The sequence below is a fragment of the Monopterus albus genome, unplaced genomic scaffold (genome assembly GCF_001952655.1).
Source record: "Monopterus albus unplaced genomic scaffold, M_albus_1.0 scaffold92.1, whole genome shotgun sequence".
Taxonomy (NCBI): Eukaryota; Metazoa; Chordata; class Actinopteri; order Synbranchiformes; family Synbranchidae; genus Monopterus; species Monopterus albus.
The window spans coordinates 3,552,634-3,569,152 of record NW_018127972.1 but is presented as its reverse complement, the minus strand read 5'-3'; the positions used below and the strand labels follow the sequence as shown (position 1 = coordinate 3,569,152).

Sequence of the window (16,519 nt, the reverse complement as noted above, 5' to 3'; positions counted from 1 at the left end):
AGGTCCCGGCCACGCCCCCCCTACCACAAGGAAGTGTGAGAGGAGCTGAATGACACTGAGAGGGGTGCTACCATTGTGAGTGTTATTTGATAGCAGCCTCAAATTTGACAAGCAGATTAGTTCTGTCATCAAAATAAGCTTCTTTCAACTGAGGCTCTTAGCAAAGGTGAAGCCCTTTTTTTTTTATCTCAAGTCGACCTAGAAAAAGCCATTCATGCTTTCATTAGCTTGCGACTTGACTACTGCAGTGCCCTCTATACTGGAATTAACCAGTCTCTCCTCCTCTCCTAGTACAGAACGCGGCTGCTCGCCTACTGTCAAGTACTCCAAAGTATACTCATATCACCCCTGTCCCTCAGTCTCTGCACTGGCTTCCGGTACAGTTTAGAATTGTTTTTAAGGTTCTATTGTTCGTGTTCAAGGCCATTAATGGCCTTGCTCCAGCCTATTTGTCTGATCTTTTAACTATTCATACCCTGGTCAGAGTGCTGCGTTCCTCTGAGCATTTGTTTCTAGTTGTCCCATTGTACCCGCGGGCAAGGTACAAAAAGTGGAGTGATCGTTCTTTTGCCGTATATACCCCAAGCTCTGGAATACCCTACCGCCTGAGCTTCGGTCAATAAATGAGTTAATGGCCTTTAAATCTAAATTAAAAGCACACTTATTCAGACTGGCTGTTGCCACTTAATTTATAGCAGTGGCGCTACACAGGTGCTTACAGGCTTTCTGATTTTATGTTCTGTAATCTTATTCTGTTTGTACTTTGACATATTTTTATTGTACAGGAGTTTTATAGTTGCTTACAGACCTCGGTTTCAAATTTGTGTAATTTTAGCATGTTTTCCTTTTTTTAGTTTATGTGTCTTAACATGTTCTGCTTTTATTTTTAATATGTTTTGTTGTGAAGCACTTTGAGCAAGCTTGGGTGTTGTAAAACGCTATATAAACAAATTAAATTAAAATTGATTGTGGGGAACAGGGCCACATTGCATGCTATTGCCTAGCACTGGTGCCATGCCATGACAGCCAGCTCCCCTGGACCACTCATCTGCCCTCGACCTGTCACAGCTGTGGTTTGGCTGTGTAGGCCAGACACACCAACTATACCTGGACTGTAAAGTCAGTGGCACATGGTGTTGCACCCTGGTGGACACTGAGTCCACCATTTCTCTAGCATGCCCAGTGACATTGCTGGGGAGAGGAGGGCAGAGATCACGGGACTGGAGAGATACCCAGCTCCACATTGCCAAGGTGACTGACGAAAGCGCACAGATGAAGAGAGAGAGAGAGAGAGAGAGAGAGAGAGAGAGGACACTCAAAGTGACTGTTCATGGCCGCACCACGGAGCTCCAGTTCAGGTTGGCCAACATTCAACATCCATGCATCATTGGCTTTGACATGTTGGCAGAGTGGTGGTGGGGGGGGGCTGCCTGGGTGCAGATTCTGTGGCTCTCCACACTGCCAGTAGGGAAGGGCTGCACCCAACTGCGATGCTGGAGCGGCCAGCTGGAGGATCACACACGTTAACAGAGCCAGCCATTGGTCATCCATGTCTACACTGCATTCCAGGGCTGTGTCCACTGAGACCAGATGAGCCAGCAATGGCTTGTATGAGAGTAGCTGCAGAATTAAGAAACACCGGCATGGCCAGTGTGCTGAGGACCAGGCTGCAGCCATACGGGCTGTTTTCCCCACCTCTAGCGAGGTCTTCCATGTAGAGTTTGCACGCACCCCTGCAAAAGGACCAGGTGGGGGCGCCGATAGCCGCCGTGCCTCGCCTTGCGTGGGTCCATGGTGTTCACAGCTAAAGAGAGAACTACCTGATGCACTGGTATAGGCAAACAACCCTGGATGGAAGAAGGGCTTGTCCCCACAGTCAGTAAGCCACTGGGTCTGACTGTGTACTGTGGTGAATAGACTGTCAGCTGCAGAGTGCAGGGTGAGGTTGAGTAAGATGAAATGGGTGGTGCTCCACAGGGACAGACTTGCACCATATCAGCCCTTAGTTTCACCTGAGGGGTGAGAGTTGGACAGTGGCCATGACCTCCAGACCCCTCTGCGCCAACCACCTAGGAGGCACCAGAGAGGCCTCAGCACCACTGCAGCCCCCTCAATGTTTGAAGGACCTTGTTATACCTGGTTACTGAGGACCATTAACCAGCCAGGTGGGGGCTGTGTAACATTAGGGGCGGAGAGACACTTGGCGGGATCCCCCATAATGCGAGACTGGGTGAGATGTTTATAAGTTCATTATAAACTGGACTATTCTCCAGCTCATTCTCCCTCCTTTACACTATTTTGTGTAAAACATAAGGCTTGGTGTGGAAAGTAGGAAAGGTTTCAACAACTAAAACCTGTTCTCCTGTACTGTACATATGGGCATGTCAGTATTGTTTTAAGGTCAACTGAACGTATCCTTGAATACACTGGCTAATGTAACTTGTGCTTGCACAACTTGCCCTGCAAAACATTGCTTTTCATGCCTCCTTGATTTCACAATCTTTGCAGCACAGGAGTTGAGTGAAAAGTTAACATAACCCAGAGTCACAGTGGCCAAACTTATGGGAAAAAATCAATCAGGCTGCAAAATAAAAGAATTTCCTTTATGACTATTACACAGTGTTGGCAACATGGGGATCAAACGTATTTTCCAGTCCAAAGTGTAGGTATTTCTGACTACAGAAGAAAAGTGATTTCATATTGAACACAACTTTGATGACCTTTCACTTTTCACCTGCTGATAACAGCCCTTGCACCAGCACATGGCATACCATATTTACCAACACTCATAACTACAAGGCACATTCTCACTCATACTTTGCAACATTAAGACTTGGTGTGGTTATGTCTGCTCATTTCCTTTCTGTTGTTAGACTACTCTGCTGGACCATGTTTTTTTTTGTTCAGGTCCCGGCCCGCTGCGGGATGACTGTGAGAGATTCACTAAAGAAAGCTCTGATGATGCGAGGCCTCATTCCGGAGTGCTGTGCAGTGTACAGGATACAGGATGGGTAAGTCTCTCACTAACACACTGTAGGAACAAACATGCTCATACATCCCACATTGTATTTCTTTATGTGATGCTTACCTAATAATTTTGGACTTCATTGAATAATATAACATTTACAGTTCCTGAACTGAATTAGCATAAATTAATCTCTGAACTGTTTTGCTTTCTACCAGTTCAGGCACTTCTTCTTGTCTGTTCCAGACTTTTTTTTAAAAGGATAAAGCTGTTTTTTGTCTGTTTCTTTTTTCCTCCCACTAATCCGATATATAGACTAAAACCAACATTGATTTTCATGCACTCAACAGAATGACTGTGAATCCAGAACCTGGTTTGTCTTATTCATCTGTGCAGTAGACCTCCATTGTTGTCCAACAGCTATTGAAAACACACCAGTGAGCCACATGGTTTTTCTTCACAGAAATGTGAGGTTCAGGCTAAGAATGGCCATCACTTTTTACAGTTTTTGAAATCAGATCTCTGCTGTTTACACCACAGATGTAAACAGGGCAGCTGCATGCATGCACTGTTGACTATACAGTATATAAAAAGTGATGGCTGTTCTTAGCCTCTGATGCTTTTCATGTTTGTTTTGAAAACACAAATGATTGCATGTGTGTGCATGCTGCAGTTTGTGTAATGAGCCATAAACCATAGGAAGCAAACAAGTACACTAAACGTGGACTTATTTATTAATTGATGAAACCAGCTGTTCTGTGGAGTTGAGCTGTTTTCTAAATCGTGAAACATTTTATTGCCACAGTAGTTGCTTTTTCACATGGTGAATATTACGAAGGAAGTACAACCAAACAACAAGAAGGCAGCAGCTTCGGGGGGCCTTTCTCTTTAGATGGCAGCCAAGTTTGAACTTTTCTATTTGGTAGCAAGTTGAACTCAATAGTCCTTCTTTACAGAGGCAGCACTGTTTTATATGATTTACTTAAAAGAAAAAAAAACCCCAAAACCTGTTTGACCAGCAATTATTAACCTTCTTTTAAGACCAAGGTTCATTATCCCCCTATAATATAGCTTATGTTTACATATAAACAACTCTACATGTCATGTATTAATTTATCTCTCTGTATAAAGGAGTGTTCACATTATTGCAGACAAAGAGCTTTTGTGCATGCCTTTCCATTGCACCCCCAAGTTGGGTTGTGCTGAAAGTTCAAATATGTTGAACTTTGAACCCAGTGTTGCTGACCTCTGTGGGCATAGCCAGTCACTGTTGACCACTGTTTGAACTGATGAAAAACTAATTAGCCTATTTGTGTTTCTGAATTTCCCAAACTGTAAAATAACATATTAACCCCATATCCAGACCAGACAAAGGCAGACAACCTATTTAACTGGTGAAATATCAGCATGCACATGTAGCTACCAAGGCTGTTTTACAAAAAAAAGCCAGTTTGTCTCTAAAATATAGTGATCTGCTGCCGGCAACATCAGCATTGTAGCTCTGGGGGCACTGTTTTGTTCAGTGCCCCCAAGGGGTTTGTGTGCCAATCGTCGCCAAACATGCCGGGCAAAATCAATGTTTTTCCGCACTAATGTAAGCACACCTATAATCAGTGAAACACTGTCTTTTTCCCTGGTTTTCTACTGGTTGTGTTTGCACAACTTTCTATGTGGTGGATAAACCAACAGCAGTGAGTGGTTGTAGGCAGTTCCCCTAAGTCTCCACTTTTTGTTCAGAGAGAAGAGGCCTATTGGCTGGGATACAGACATCTCTTGGCTGACAGGAGAGGAGTTGCATGTAGAAGTGTTGGAGAATGTACCACTCACTACACACAACTTTGTAAGTACTGTCAGACAACGTCTTGCATCAGAAATCACTTGATAGATAGTAAACATTATACACCAATTGTGCTACTCGGCCTTACCTGGTATTAAATGTATGTATTTATGTGTATGTTTGACAGGTGAGGAAGACTTTCTTCACACTGGCCTTCTGCGACTTCTGCAGAAAGCTGCTGTTCCAGGGTTTTCGCTGTCAGACCTGTGGCTACAAGTTCCACCAACGCTGCAGCACTGAGGTTCCTCTCATGTGTGTCAACTACGACCAGCTAGAGTAAGTCACACACAGGAGAAGGACCATATAGTAAAATATGTCTTGTTATGATCTTGGATTTTGGTTATTATTAGCAGTGCCTGAAATGGGCCATTATACTGTACTTATTTAATACTTGATGTACTGTAGTAATGTAGTTCAGTTGCTGGATAAGAGTCTCTCTGTGTGCACCAGTAGGTGGCACCTGTTGTTGGTGTATGAAAGAAGTGTACAGGCTCTGCATACTGTATTATATGTTGATAAATTTTTGGTAGACTTAACTTTATACATCATTAATCTGTTTAATGTCAGACTTCCCCTGGACTAGCCCATTTGAGCCTCTCATCCATTGCATGGCCATATGGGTTTAAAAGGCTACACTGACATCTTGATGCCTTCTTTATCTACAACAGTTCTTTATTTTAAAGGGAAACTTCAGTGATTTTAGACATGAATGCCTGTTTTCAGGTTTTGTGGAGTACTGCTCAATATGTGAAAACGTAAAAGTCTTTTTTGTTTCCAGAGGGAGCTGTGTTGTCTGATAAATGTCCTTTTTTTATGTCAGTTGTTTTCAGTTGGGGGAAAATATGGCAAACCTTTGTAGCCAGATTCTTTTTTCTGGTTAAGCATAGAGGCTCAAGGCTATATTAGCCAGTAGTAGTATTACCAGTACCTCTGATCATGTTCTAGGTAAATTTGACTTAAGGTTCGGTAGAGAATGACAAAATAGTAAGTAACCTTAATGATGTGTGTTCTGCAGCCTGCTTTTAGTGTCCAAGTTCTTTGAACATCACCCATTCACCCAAGAAGAAGTCTCCTCAGAGGGAACTACTCCTGTGTCTGAGGCCTGTCCCTCACTTCCCCCATCTGAGTCCACAGGGTGAGTCCTACTTTTTTACACTCCTCAGTGGAACATGGGGAGGAGTCACTCTCTTCCTAATGTATTTATGCAGTTTTTAACAACACCACATGGAAGCTCAAAAGTTAGTTAGGTTTTTATTCCAAACACACATTACAGTTGCTGATGTTTTGGTTTTTTTTCACTCTCTCAATTAAGCAAAGAGAGTAAATGTACAGTCCTACAAAATCTGTTTTAACCTCTTTTTCCCAACAACAATTTCATCCTTCCAGGTCTCTATGCCACACCACTGTGTCCCCATCTAAGTCCATACCTATTCCACCCAGTTTCCGGCCTAACGAGGAGGACCACCGCAACCAGTTTGGCCAGCGGGACCGTTCATCCTCTGCTCCTAACGTCCATATTAACACCATCGAGCCTGTCAACATTGATGTGAGTCTGCTCTCCCTTTGCTGGAATGACTGATCAATGTGTGTTTTTCAGTAGACCTGGGTGATTAATCAAACTTTAATTTTCAATTACGATTTTGGCTTCCAGTGATTATGGAAGCAAACTAATCAAGATAAAACAATTATTGTGCCGCACCCCGTTTTGTAATGATGTTCTTGCTTTGTCTTGTATTTTGTCTTGTCCAGCGAACCCCTTCAGAGCACTCGGTGTGAACATTTTTTGCTCGCATTGGGTGAAGTGAAACATATTGAACTGACAAAACCTAAGCTCGTTACTGTACTAAAACCTCCACGAATAAAAAGTCAACAAGAGTAATTTATCAAAATACTCGCTAAACAAGCATACACTTGCAGAGCAGTGATAATTTCACCTTTGCCCACATCCACCACTAGTTTGTTAATCATAGTGAGCTTGTTAAGCTAACAGCTAGTTGTTTGGAACAAGCTAAAATGAAAGAAGACCTTATGCAACTTTACTGTTAAGCAAAACAGAGATGGATGTGGTTGTGTCATGGTGAGCCCAGGAAAGTGAGTGAGTGTTTTTAGGTTATGACAGGTAATATTGTTAACCTATTTGTAAAATAAATATAGAGTAGTATGTCATATGAGCTATCAGTCATAATTATGTAGATTAAATACTTAATTTATTGGATGATATTTAAAGTGTGAAAAAACCCACTGATAAAAGGACATTTTATTCAATAATTGCATGATCTTTGTGAATTCAGTAATCCTGTTAAATAATTGTAATCTCAATATTGACCAAAATAATCATGATTATGACTTTTGCCATAATTGTTCAACTCTACTTCTCAGCAATTTATATTTTACTGTGAATAGCCATCATGACTCTGCAAGCAAACAGCAGATGATTTAGAGGAGGAGCTAACCAACAAAAGTTTTACAGTCATGTCTGGCTAATATTCTGTCCTAGGGCTGAATGGCATAGCCAAAAAATTATCTCCTTTTATTTACTGTCTTCAATCTTGGGAACAGTTCACAATTTCAATGACACTTTGTTTTAACATCACATTTTATTCCACGCATCTACAAACAATGCGCTTTAATACTCAAACAGGGAGAAACTGAACAGACTACAATCTGCACTCTGTTCCTGTGACTGTCATGGCCTCACCTCTTATAACCAGACATGATGACTTGCTAGCTAAGTCCAACAAGCACAGGGTCTCTTTTTATAATGGTAAAGTCTTTGTAAAATGGACCTCCCTTACAGTAGAGCATGGATCAGGCCACGTATTTCTGTCAAAACCCAACGTGTGCCCAAGAGTCTGGCGTCCGAACCCAACCCGACAGACCTGTTTTGTCTCGTACATGACAGGAAGTTATAAAAATGCTTCCAACACACAAATTCACATCCACTTTCATTTTCCAGTGTATTGCCTTTTAAAAACTGACTTCACAATGAGTATGAAAAGCAACAGTATTGGTTTTGAACATATGTGTATGGACTGCAGGTGCTACACGTTTTGTAACATAGTCCCCAAGAGTGTTGCTAAAGTAAATCGTACAGAACAGTACAGTAAATAATTTATGTAAATTCTGACATGGTTTCATATTATTTATTTTTATTTCATCGTTCATTTCAGGACCTGATTCGAGATCAGGGTTTACCAAGGTCAGATGGAGGTAAGGATCAAATCAGAAGACTTCAGGCTCATTCTGTGCCTTTTTCCCACCATCCTGCGTCTGCGTGCTTTCAGTCTTTTGTGTGTGTGGGTGTGTGTGTTGTGCGTGTGTGTAGTTCAGATCCAAAGAATTGTCCATTCTGTTTAGACCTGCACCCAGTGACTGAAAATAGTAGCTGAGCACACACACATGCTTATTCAGATCTGTGGATCCGGTTTTGGAAGAACAGGACATCCACTTCAGTGGACCTGTTTTTCTTCTTCTGGTCTTATCTAATGCTGCTCTGTCAGGCCAAGCTCCTTCTCAGGGGACTTAGGAGGAGCACTTGTAGCTTTTGAATACGTTAACTTCATTACAAAAGTTTACTGGGAATAAAACCACTAAGAACTTTGACAGTCAATCAGACACTAGCTGTGGTATTCAGTGGTATTCATGGTGTGAAGAGCCAGCTGTCTCCCCTCCTTTCAGTCTATGTGCTAAGCTCTAACTGTTACTACTTAAAGCTGCAATTTGTAAGAGTTGAAAATCAGGCTAGTGCTAGTATGAGACACTGGAATCAATTGCCTCTGCTCTGCCCAGCCTTCCCACTCCCTTCTCGCTATGCTCCGCTCTACCCAGCCCATCGTGAACCCCAAACCAGTCGCACAGAGCCACGGTTCAGAGAAAAATTCACCAAATTAGCAGACAGCATTCTGCTGGTGGGTATTTAATGGAACTTATCTCACTGAGCTGACTGCCCTGCTTCATGTCTACTGTAAACACAGCACAGTTGTATAGCAGCTTCCACTACAGGGCAGGTGGACAAAACAAATTTACAGCCAGCACAATTTGTGAACATCGGCAGAGGAAAAATGAGTGCACCCTACACGTTCACAGAAATGTTTTGTGACAACATATTGGATGGTTGAGGATTGTGCTTGTTTTTCAAACATTCTGGTCTATTTTTTTTTTCAAGAGAAAAGACTTTAATGGTGGTTGGTTTTGCATATGTGCATCGGATTTGTTTGCCCATATCTGTTAAAGTCTCGTGCGCAGCCACGTCCCAACTGTTTTTGTGAGCTGTATCTAGGACTATCTCAGTCCTAAATAGGGTTAGTATTGCCTTCATCTGGTAGTATTTGCAAATAGTTTTGCATTTGTCAGTTTCCTTCCTGCCTGCATCATTGAAAAGGGAAAACTGAAATGCTGCCATACAACAGCTCTAAAAGTTGACATCTGCCACATCTGTTTCAATTCTGCAACCTGAACGCAGTTAAACGAGCGAAATAACCATATGTCAGGGGTCTCCAACACGTCGCATATGGCATATGTAATATCCTGGTGTGGCAGGGCATACCTTTACGGTGAATGCTACTGTGCACTCTGGCTGGCACAAAATGCACCAAATCTACCTACACATCAGTGAACAAAGTAACCCATGGAGCCATGGTAAATAGCAATGTCCCATTCCATGTTACAGGCACCGACAGCGATCAGTACGACCTTGTGTGCTGCTATCGTTCACTCAGATACAATTTCCTCAGATGAAATAAATAATATAAAAGTTTGCTACTGCCACAGAGATATACATTGCGCATATTTTTGCATTTTATGATGGTTTGATCCTAAAAATATATATATCTTTAACAGCCTGTGTGCTCCAGCGGACTGCAATCAGTTTCTGGGTCATTTTTGTACAATACCATAAATGCAGTGAATACAATATGTTTTTATTTTATAATTTTAGAAACAATTAACCATTTATACAGTGACATGCAAATAAATTGTATTTTGTAGATAAATAGAAAATAATTCCGCACATTTGAGACCCCCCAGATGTTTCACTTTAAGATATAAGGGGTCTGAGCTGTCAGTAAAGGGATCAGAGACCCACTCAGACCCCCCTGTATTTCACACACTGGTCACAGTCCCATGACGTATAGAGACATTTTTCTATTCTGATATTGTGAAGTTACAAATTTGTCTGCCATTATTCTACTAAATATAGCGTTATGTTCAATAAAAATGGAATAGACAGTTGCTGTGTTTTATGTTACACTGGGGCAGCAGCAGTAATGCCCTGTGGTAGATAGGCAGCATTACAAAAGGAAACCCACACAACACATCTTAGAGCATTAACAGTGCTCAGTGTCTTTAACTGTGTAAATTAGTAGTACCTGAGATAGAGGCAGTGTTGAAACCTTTTGTGTTAAAGATAAATTAACCAAACAACACGTTTTGTTTGTAGATAATTAGCAGAAGAAAATGTTCTAATTGTCCCTGTAAACTAATGCCTCATCAGTGACAACTAAACAGGAACTGTAATGAATATTAATCACTCATATATTCCATGATAACACAATGGAAACCAGTAGCAGTTGAACCATTGGTGGGTAATAGCTTTTTGAGTTGCCTGGAAACCTACTTACTTAGCTATTTCACCTTAAACACAGTTACAGCTCTATAATAATCCTCAGCTGTCCCTGGCTCTACTAGAGGTGCTGTAGGGGTAGGGCAGCCAGGTGAGGCTGTAGGACACATGCTGCTCCGCTCGTCTTTGGTAACTTTAAGCTTACGTAGGTGCCTTACTCAGCAAACCTTTTACATTGACACCTTGCTCGCTACTATCCTGCATTTTTTTTTCTCTGCAAGCATAATGTTACTAGCTTACTTTACTGAGAGGTCAAGTCAATAGGATGGCAACTGTTCAAGCTGATAGTGAATTTTAAGAACGTCCGCTGCTGGACTGCAAGGCAAATTGCAACAGCAACGGCCTGTTGTGCTTATTGATGGAGTACATTTTTGACTTTGAACATGTCATTACAGCTTGAATTTTTTTTTTTTTTTACCACATTCGAAGAAATGTTCAAATTTTAAGTGAAAAGTGACAGCCCTAATTGGTTAGTAGAGCAATCCTGCTCAAAAATCTTTAGAAGGGAATATCTCTGCACTGCTGCCAGACTGTTTGATGAGTAGGGGTGTAACAGTCCATCAGTTTGGATACATCGAACAAACACCCCTCGATCTGATGACATCGATGTAAAACATAAACAATGATGTTAGATGTTATGTGTACTTCTACTTTGGCAGCCAGTCACATATGTACGCATTTAGAAAGTGAACCACTGTTCTCTTCAAACTGTACAGCAAGCTCCAGGCGCTGCAACCAGCGGTCTGAGACTGGGAATCCACACTAAAAGTGAGATGTGAGCAGCGTTAGATCTGTTAAGTCCACACCGACTCTGACCTTCTTGTAGCATCACTGTCATCAGAACAGCCGTCTGTCAGGACATTGACAAGACAAACGATCTGTGGGGATTATGCTTTGTTAAATACACCAGAGCAGAGAAATAAAGCTGGGGCATAAAACACGCAGGGGGTGTAGGGGTGACATGAGTCTCATTCTCATATCTCTGTGTGGACTGACACATTGCATGAGAAGGGTGAAAAATGCTTTCTATGAGAATTGGCCTTGACCTGTAGCAACCAAGGAACATACACAGGAAAAGTTAACTCTCCCATCAGGAACAAGTCATGGGCATAAATATATTTTGGATTAAAAAGTACACACAACAAAGTACTTCTTTCCCTTCTGTGGCCACTGTTGTTAAAATCTGCACCACGCTACTTCCACACCCCGGCTGGTCCAAGGTTATAAGATGCATTTTTCAAACCTGTATACGTCGGCATCATTAGCAAGCTAACCTTAGCATTTCAGTTTTGTACCTTTTTGTATTGAATCATTCCAACTGACTGCAGCGTTAGTGTTTTGTTGTCCAATTAGCGGAAACAGCGCATTTTCCTGGATTAGCAAATGAAGTAATTTTGCTCAGTTTTGATCTGTGTCACTGCAATGCCACCGAAAACCACGGGCTCTGTGGGTTATATTCCATACGCGCTAATCTTACCACTGAACTGCCTGACTGCTGCGTCTGTCTCTGGCTGTAATTACAACATATGATGTAGTTTCACAGACAGAGCAGGAGGGGCAGGGAGGAGCAGAGGAAAATTTGAGACCGGTGATTTGCACCCTTATTAATGAGTCTGGGGTCACAGGAGCCTTTTAATGGCCCCTCTCCTCATTAAGATAAGTTTTGGGGAATATTTCTACTAAAAATATTCAAAAAAATATTACATATTGTAGCTTTAACTGTAAAACACAAGCAAAATTATTGAATTGTATTAAATCTACATAAATGTGGCTGTGTAAAGCCTGAAGATAACCCTAACAGAGCTAAGTTAACATGCTAACATTGTAGTGTGGTAGGAGGGATCTCTATCCACGAGGTTAGCTGTAGATAGTAGAGGTGAGAGGGGCAGAGTGAGTAGCAGTGATCATCTGTCTGTCTCTCTTTGCCCTGCAGCCCCCCTGACCCACCCTGCCCGCTGCTTGAGGAAGCACCGAACACGGACCTCAAGCCCCCTTCTATACTCCTACCCCAATGACATAGTGTTTGATTTTGAGCCTGAGCCTGTTTTCCGAGGTAGTTAGGCCTCTGTGTGTTCCTGTGTCCTTCACCACCCCCAACACTCCACCTCACCTCCCCACAAATCAGCCTCACCCCTCTGTCACATCCGCTGTTTCCTCTTCTCTCTGTCTTTCCCCTTTATGTCCTCACATGCTCTCCCTACATTACACCTGGCAATTCACAGGTTACAGAGAACTCACTGCAGCTCTGATGAGACACTTCTTATTTTATGGATGATAGTTTGATTGATAAAATGCTCTTTTATTCAGTCATTTATCATCTATGGTCGATAAATAACCCCTAATAATACATTTGACTGCACTCTAGCTGCTTAAGCTCACATTAAAGTCGACATCACAAACTGACATAAAGGCTACTTTAAAGTTCTGAATCCTATAGGTCCAGATTCTGAGGTTTAAAAATGATAATATTATGTGTTACTTTAACTGTGAGATTCCATTAACTCTTTTCAACAGATGTGATTTACTCTTGCCAATTACCAATGTTGTCTGCTGGCTGCTGGTCTGAAATTGAAACAAAGCCATAATTTAGATCATTTGTCTACTCACTACTCTGTTGGTCTTTCTGAACAAAGAGACTGAGCCCATTGTCTATTTGTTAAGATATTTCTTTGTCTTCAACAAAACCATCTTTGGCCCGAGTTTAAACTGCATAAACAGAATGGGTTGGTGGGAACATTCAGAGTAAAGTAACCAGGCAACAGCCAAGACTTTGCTTTTTGTTAGCCAACTTACAGACTTAATGTTAGCTACAAGAATATTTGGTGGCAGCAGCTTGGCAAAATCAACTGTCTAAACCCTTTCTCTCCAAAGATAAAACTGGAATTGTAGCTCTTGTGGTTTGTACATTGCACTCTTTCAAATAGCGCTTTTGATATCCTATAAAAATGAAAAATCTTTCAGCCCTAATTTTGAGTAATATGTAGAGACTGTCCTCCTCTTTGTGCCAACAGGTTATTTACCACCAACAGTTACGTGTTATGTTTGGTGACCACTAGCCAAGTTGTTTTTCTTATTAAATATAAACATGTGGTGTTTGTTCCTAAACTTAACCATAACATGACAAAATGCAATTAAATCCTTATGGCTTTATAGCATGTTGGCAGTTTTCATGATGACGGATTTTCGTTACACTTTCTGTTTCCATGATGATGAAAATCTGTTAATCTGCGCCGCATGTTACCGTTAGTGTTGGCAGAGTTCTTGCAGTTCTGCCTGGCAACATAGTGGCACTATTTGTTAGAGGACTTGTTGAATTTGTAATATTTACAGTATTTATTTTAGTCTATATTTTCCCCCCTTTCATGGTTAAATGGTGCATAAGATGACGCTGACCCCGTAATCTGTAAGAATAAATTAAAGTTATTTACAGCGGTTCTCAATATTTCTTAAAATTCAAATTTTTGCTTCTGGAAGGCCAGATTTTCACTCTTCATGGTTACCACCTGAAAACAGTTTCCTTATTCTTCCAGTCTTTGTGTTAAGCACATCCTGGACTTGCCTCAGAAATCTTTTATGTTTAAGGTTTTATTGTAAATTGCTTAAGCAAGCAACAGTTCGATCAGCTGACTTTTTCTTAGATATCATAATATCCTTTGCAATCTTGATAGAAGTAGTTAATAACATTGATGAATTTAAGAAGTTTAGATTATTAAACCATTAACTATCATCCAACCAAGTACTCCCTCACATTTCTTCTGTGCATGTGACCACACACACACACACAGCTGATACAGATGCCTCAGTCCCTGTTCTTGCCCCAAACCTTTTCTCTACTCTTCTGTTTATTCTCATCTTTTTTTAACCTGTTTTTCTTACCCACCTCACCTCCCTTCTTTTATTGTTTCTCTTATTTTTATCCCTGATCCTGCTCCAGGCTCCACCACAGGGCTGTCAGCTACACCCCCTGCTTCTTTACCTGGCTCTCTGACCAACGTCAAGGTTCCACAGAAGTCACCATGCCAACAGAGAGAACGCAAATCATCATCGTCGTCTGAGGACCGCAATAAGATGGTGAGAGATTGAGTATTACAGTATTTTTCTACAGTTGATTGTGTGTGTGCTGATTTTGTTTTGTGGAATAGAAAACCCTGGGGAGAAGGGACTCCAGTGATGACTGGGAAATACCTGAGGGCCAGATCACACTGGGCCAGAGGATAGGCTCTGGATCCTTTGGAACTGTCTTCAAGGGAAAGTGGCACGGTAAGAACAACACAGGAGAACAGCTAGCAGCAAGTAAGGAAACTGTTGCCATCAAAACACAGTTCTACAAATAAGCCAGTAAAATTGATAGTTACCACCTATAACAATATGTGTAGACAAATTCATATGGACTGAAATCTGAATGTTGCCATTAATTATCAATTTTGTCTGAATATAAGATAATAGTTTCTCTTTTCCAGAAATCAGAGATTCACCGATATGGTATAAATGTGCTTGTATATCCTAACAGTTTCTCTGACAATTCAGAGGTACTAATCATGTTGAATGCACTAATTCACAACTCCAGTTAAATTATTGTAACTTTATAAATTAAGTTTTTGTGCCAATATGCAATGTTTACAACTTTTGCAGTGAAACATGACATTGCCCCTAAAAAGGCTTCAGAACACCTCCTTTTGTCATTTAATGTATAAATATATGTAAAATCTTTTTAATTTAAAGAAGGTAATACTGCCGTTTTACCATAATAAATGGAAATAAGTTAAAAACAACTGATGGATGAGGTTATTGAATGGAAATAATTGAAATGCTAAATCTAAATGTGGGTCTTTGCAGTCAATAACAAAGCTACAGAGCCCCCTAGGGGTAATGGTGGTGTCTTTTTTTTTCGGATCTACTTTTGTGTTACCTCACAGTAACTGCTGTGTGTAATGCTGCCATTTCATCCCAGAACTACCCTGCCATTGCACACCCTGAACTGACAGTGTATCTGAAGTGTATAAAGAAAAAGCATCATGTCAGAGGTTGTGGGACACAGATGTATTTGTAATAAGATTACACATACAGTAGTATTGCACTATGCTCCAACATAAAATAAATGAGTTTCCCCATATCATAACAAAACGGCACTGCATGTTCAGGCCCATGTTAACTATGTATTGTCATCTGCCAGTAGATGCAGCTCTTACGGACAAAAAGCTGATCACAAATAAGCAAGAATAATATCTCTATAATATATAGATGTGTTTATTGCTTCATATGGGTTTCTTGGAATAACCAGATGCAATCAGGCCATGTTAGGCTGCATATGTCATACACATAATGCCAAGTACAGTTCAACGAGCAGCTTCATGGCTAAAACAAAAGTAGATCAGAAAGAGAATCGCCACCTTTGTATGGAGAAGGTCTGGGGAACACTCATGGAGGGCTCTGGGAGTTTGCTACTCTGCTTGTGCAACACCAATTTTGGTGTATTTTTGACCGAAATGTCCTCCCTCTCCTCTCAGGTGATGTGGCAGTGAAAATGTTGAATGTCACTGCTCCTACACCACAGCAGCTTCAGGCCTTCAAGAATGAAGTGGGAGTCCTCAGGTAGCTTCTGCCACCTACTGTTTAATCAGCGGAATCCATATATTTTGTACCTTTATACTGCTCTACAACTTGATATCATAGTTCTTTCCTCCTTTAACAAAGCTATAAAACCTGTATGTGTTTCCACCAGGAAAACGCGTCATGTGAACATCCTACTGTTCATGGGCTACACCACCAAGCCTCAGCTGGCCATAGTGACCCAGTGGTGTGAAGGCTCCAGTCTGTACCACCACCTACACATCATCGAGACCAAGTTTGAGATGATCAAGCTGATTGACATTGCCCGGCAGACCGCTCAGGGCATGGAGTGAGTTCCCTGACAAATGCAAAACCTGAGACGTTTCACCATGTATGCATTTAGTCTAATAACTTGTTATTTTCCTCCTCAGTTACCTCCATGCCAAATCAATCATCCACAGAGATTTGAAGAGCAACAGTATCCTTTTCACTCAGTCAATTAATCTTTAGGACAAGGACTACTGTGATCTCCAAATTAAATTCAAAT

At 41.2% G+C, this 16,519-nt stretch overlaps 1 protein-coding gene across 2 annotated transcripts in view; it reads left to right on the top strand.

Moving 5' to 3' along the window:
- Window positions 1-16,519, top strand: part of braf (B-Raf proto-oncogene, serine/threonine kinase) — a 41,015-nt gene that overhangs the window by 16,400 nt on the left and 8,096 nt on the right. The window contains exons 4-15 of one of the 2 annotated variants that reach the window (XM_020608210.1): window positions 2,908-3,011; window positions 4,703-4,805; window positions 4,930-5,078; window positions 5,818-5,937; window positions 6,189-6,348; window positions 7,973-8,012; window positions 12,356-12,475; window positions 14,357-14,493; window positions 14,565-14,682; window positions 15,930-16,014; window positions 16,145-16,321; window positions 16,404-16,450. In XM_020608210.1, coding sequence (XP_020463866.1) covers window positions 2,908-3,011; window positions 4,703-4,805; window positions 4,930-5,078; window positions 5,818-5,937; window positions 6,189-6,348; window positions 7,973-8,012; window positions 12,356-12,475; window positions 14,357-14,493; window positions 14,565-14,682; window positions 15,930-16,014; window positions 16,145-16,321; window positions 16,404-16,450 — 1,360 coding nt within the window. The remainder of the gene's footprint in view (window positions 1-2,907; window positions 3,012-4,702; window positions 4,806-4,929; window positions 5,079-5,817; window positions 5,938-6,188; window positions 6,349-7,972; window positions 8,013-12,355; window positions 12,476-14,356; window positions 14,494-14,564; window positions 14,683-15,929; window positions 16,015-16,144; window positions 16,322-16,403; window positions 16,451-16,519) is intronic. The other variant, XM_020608211.1, reaches the window with a different exon arrangement.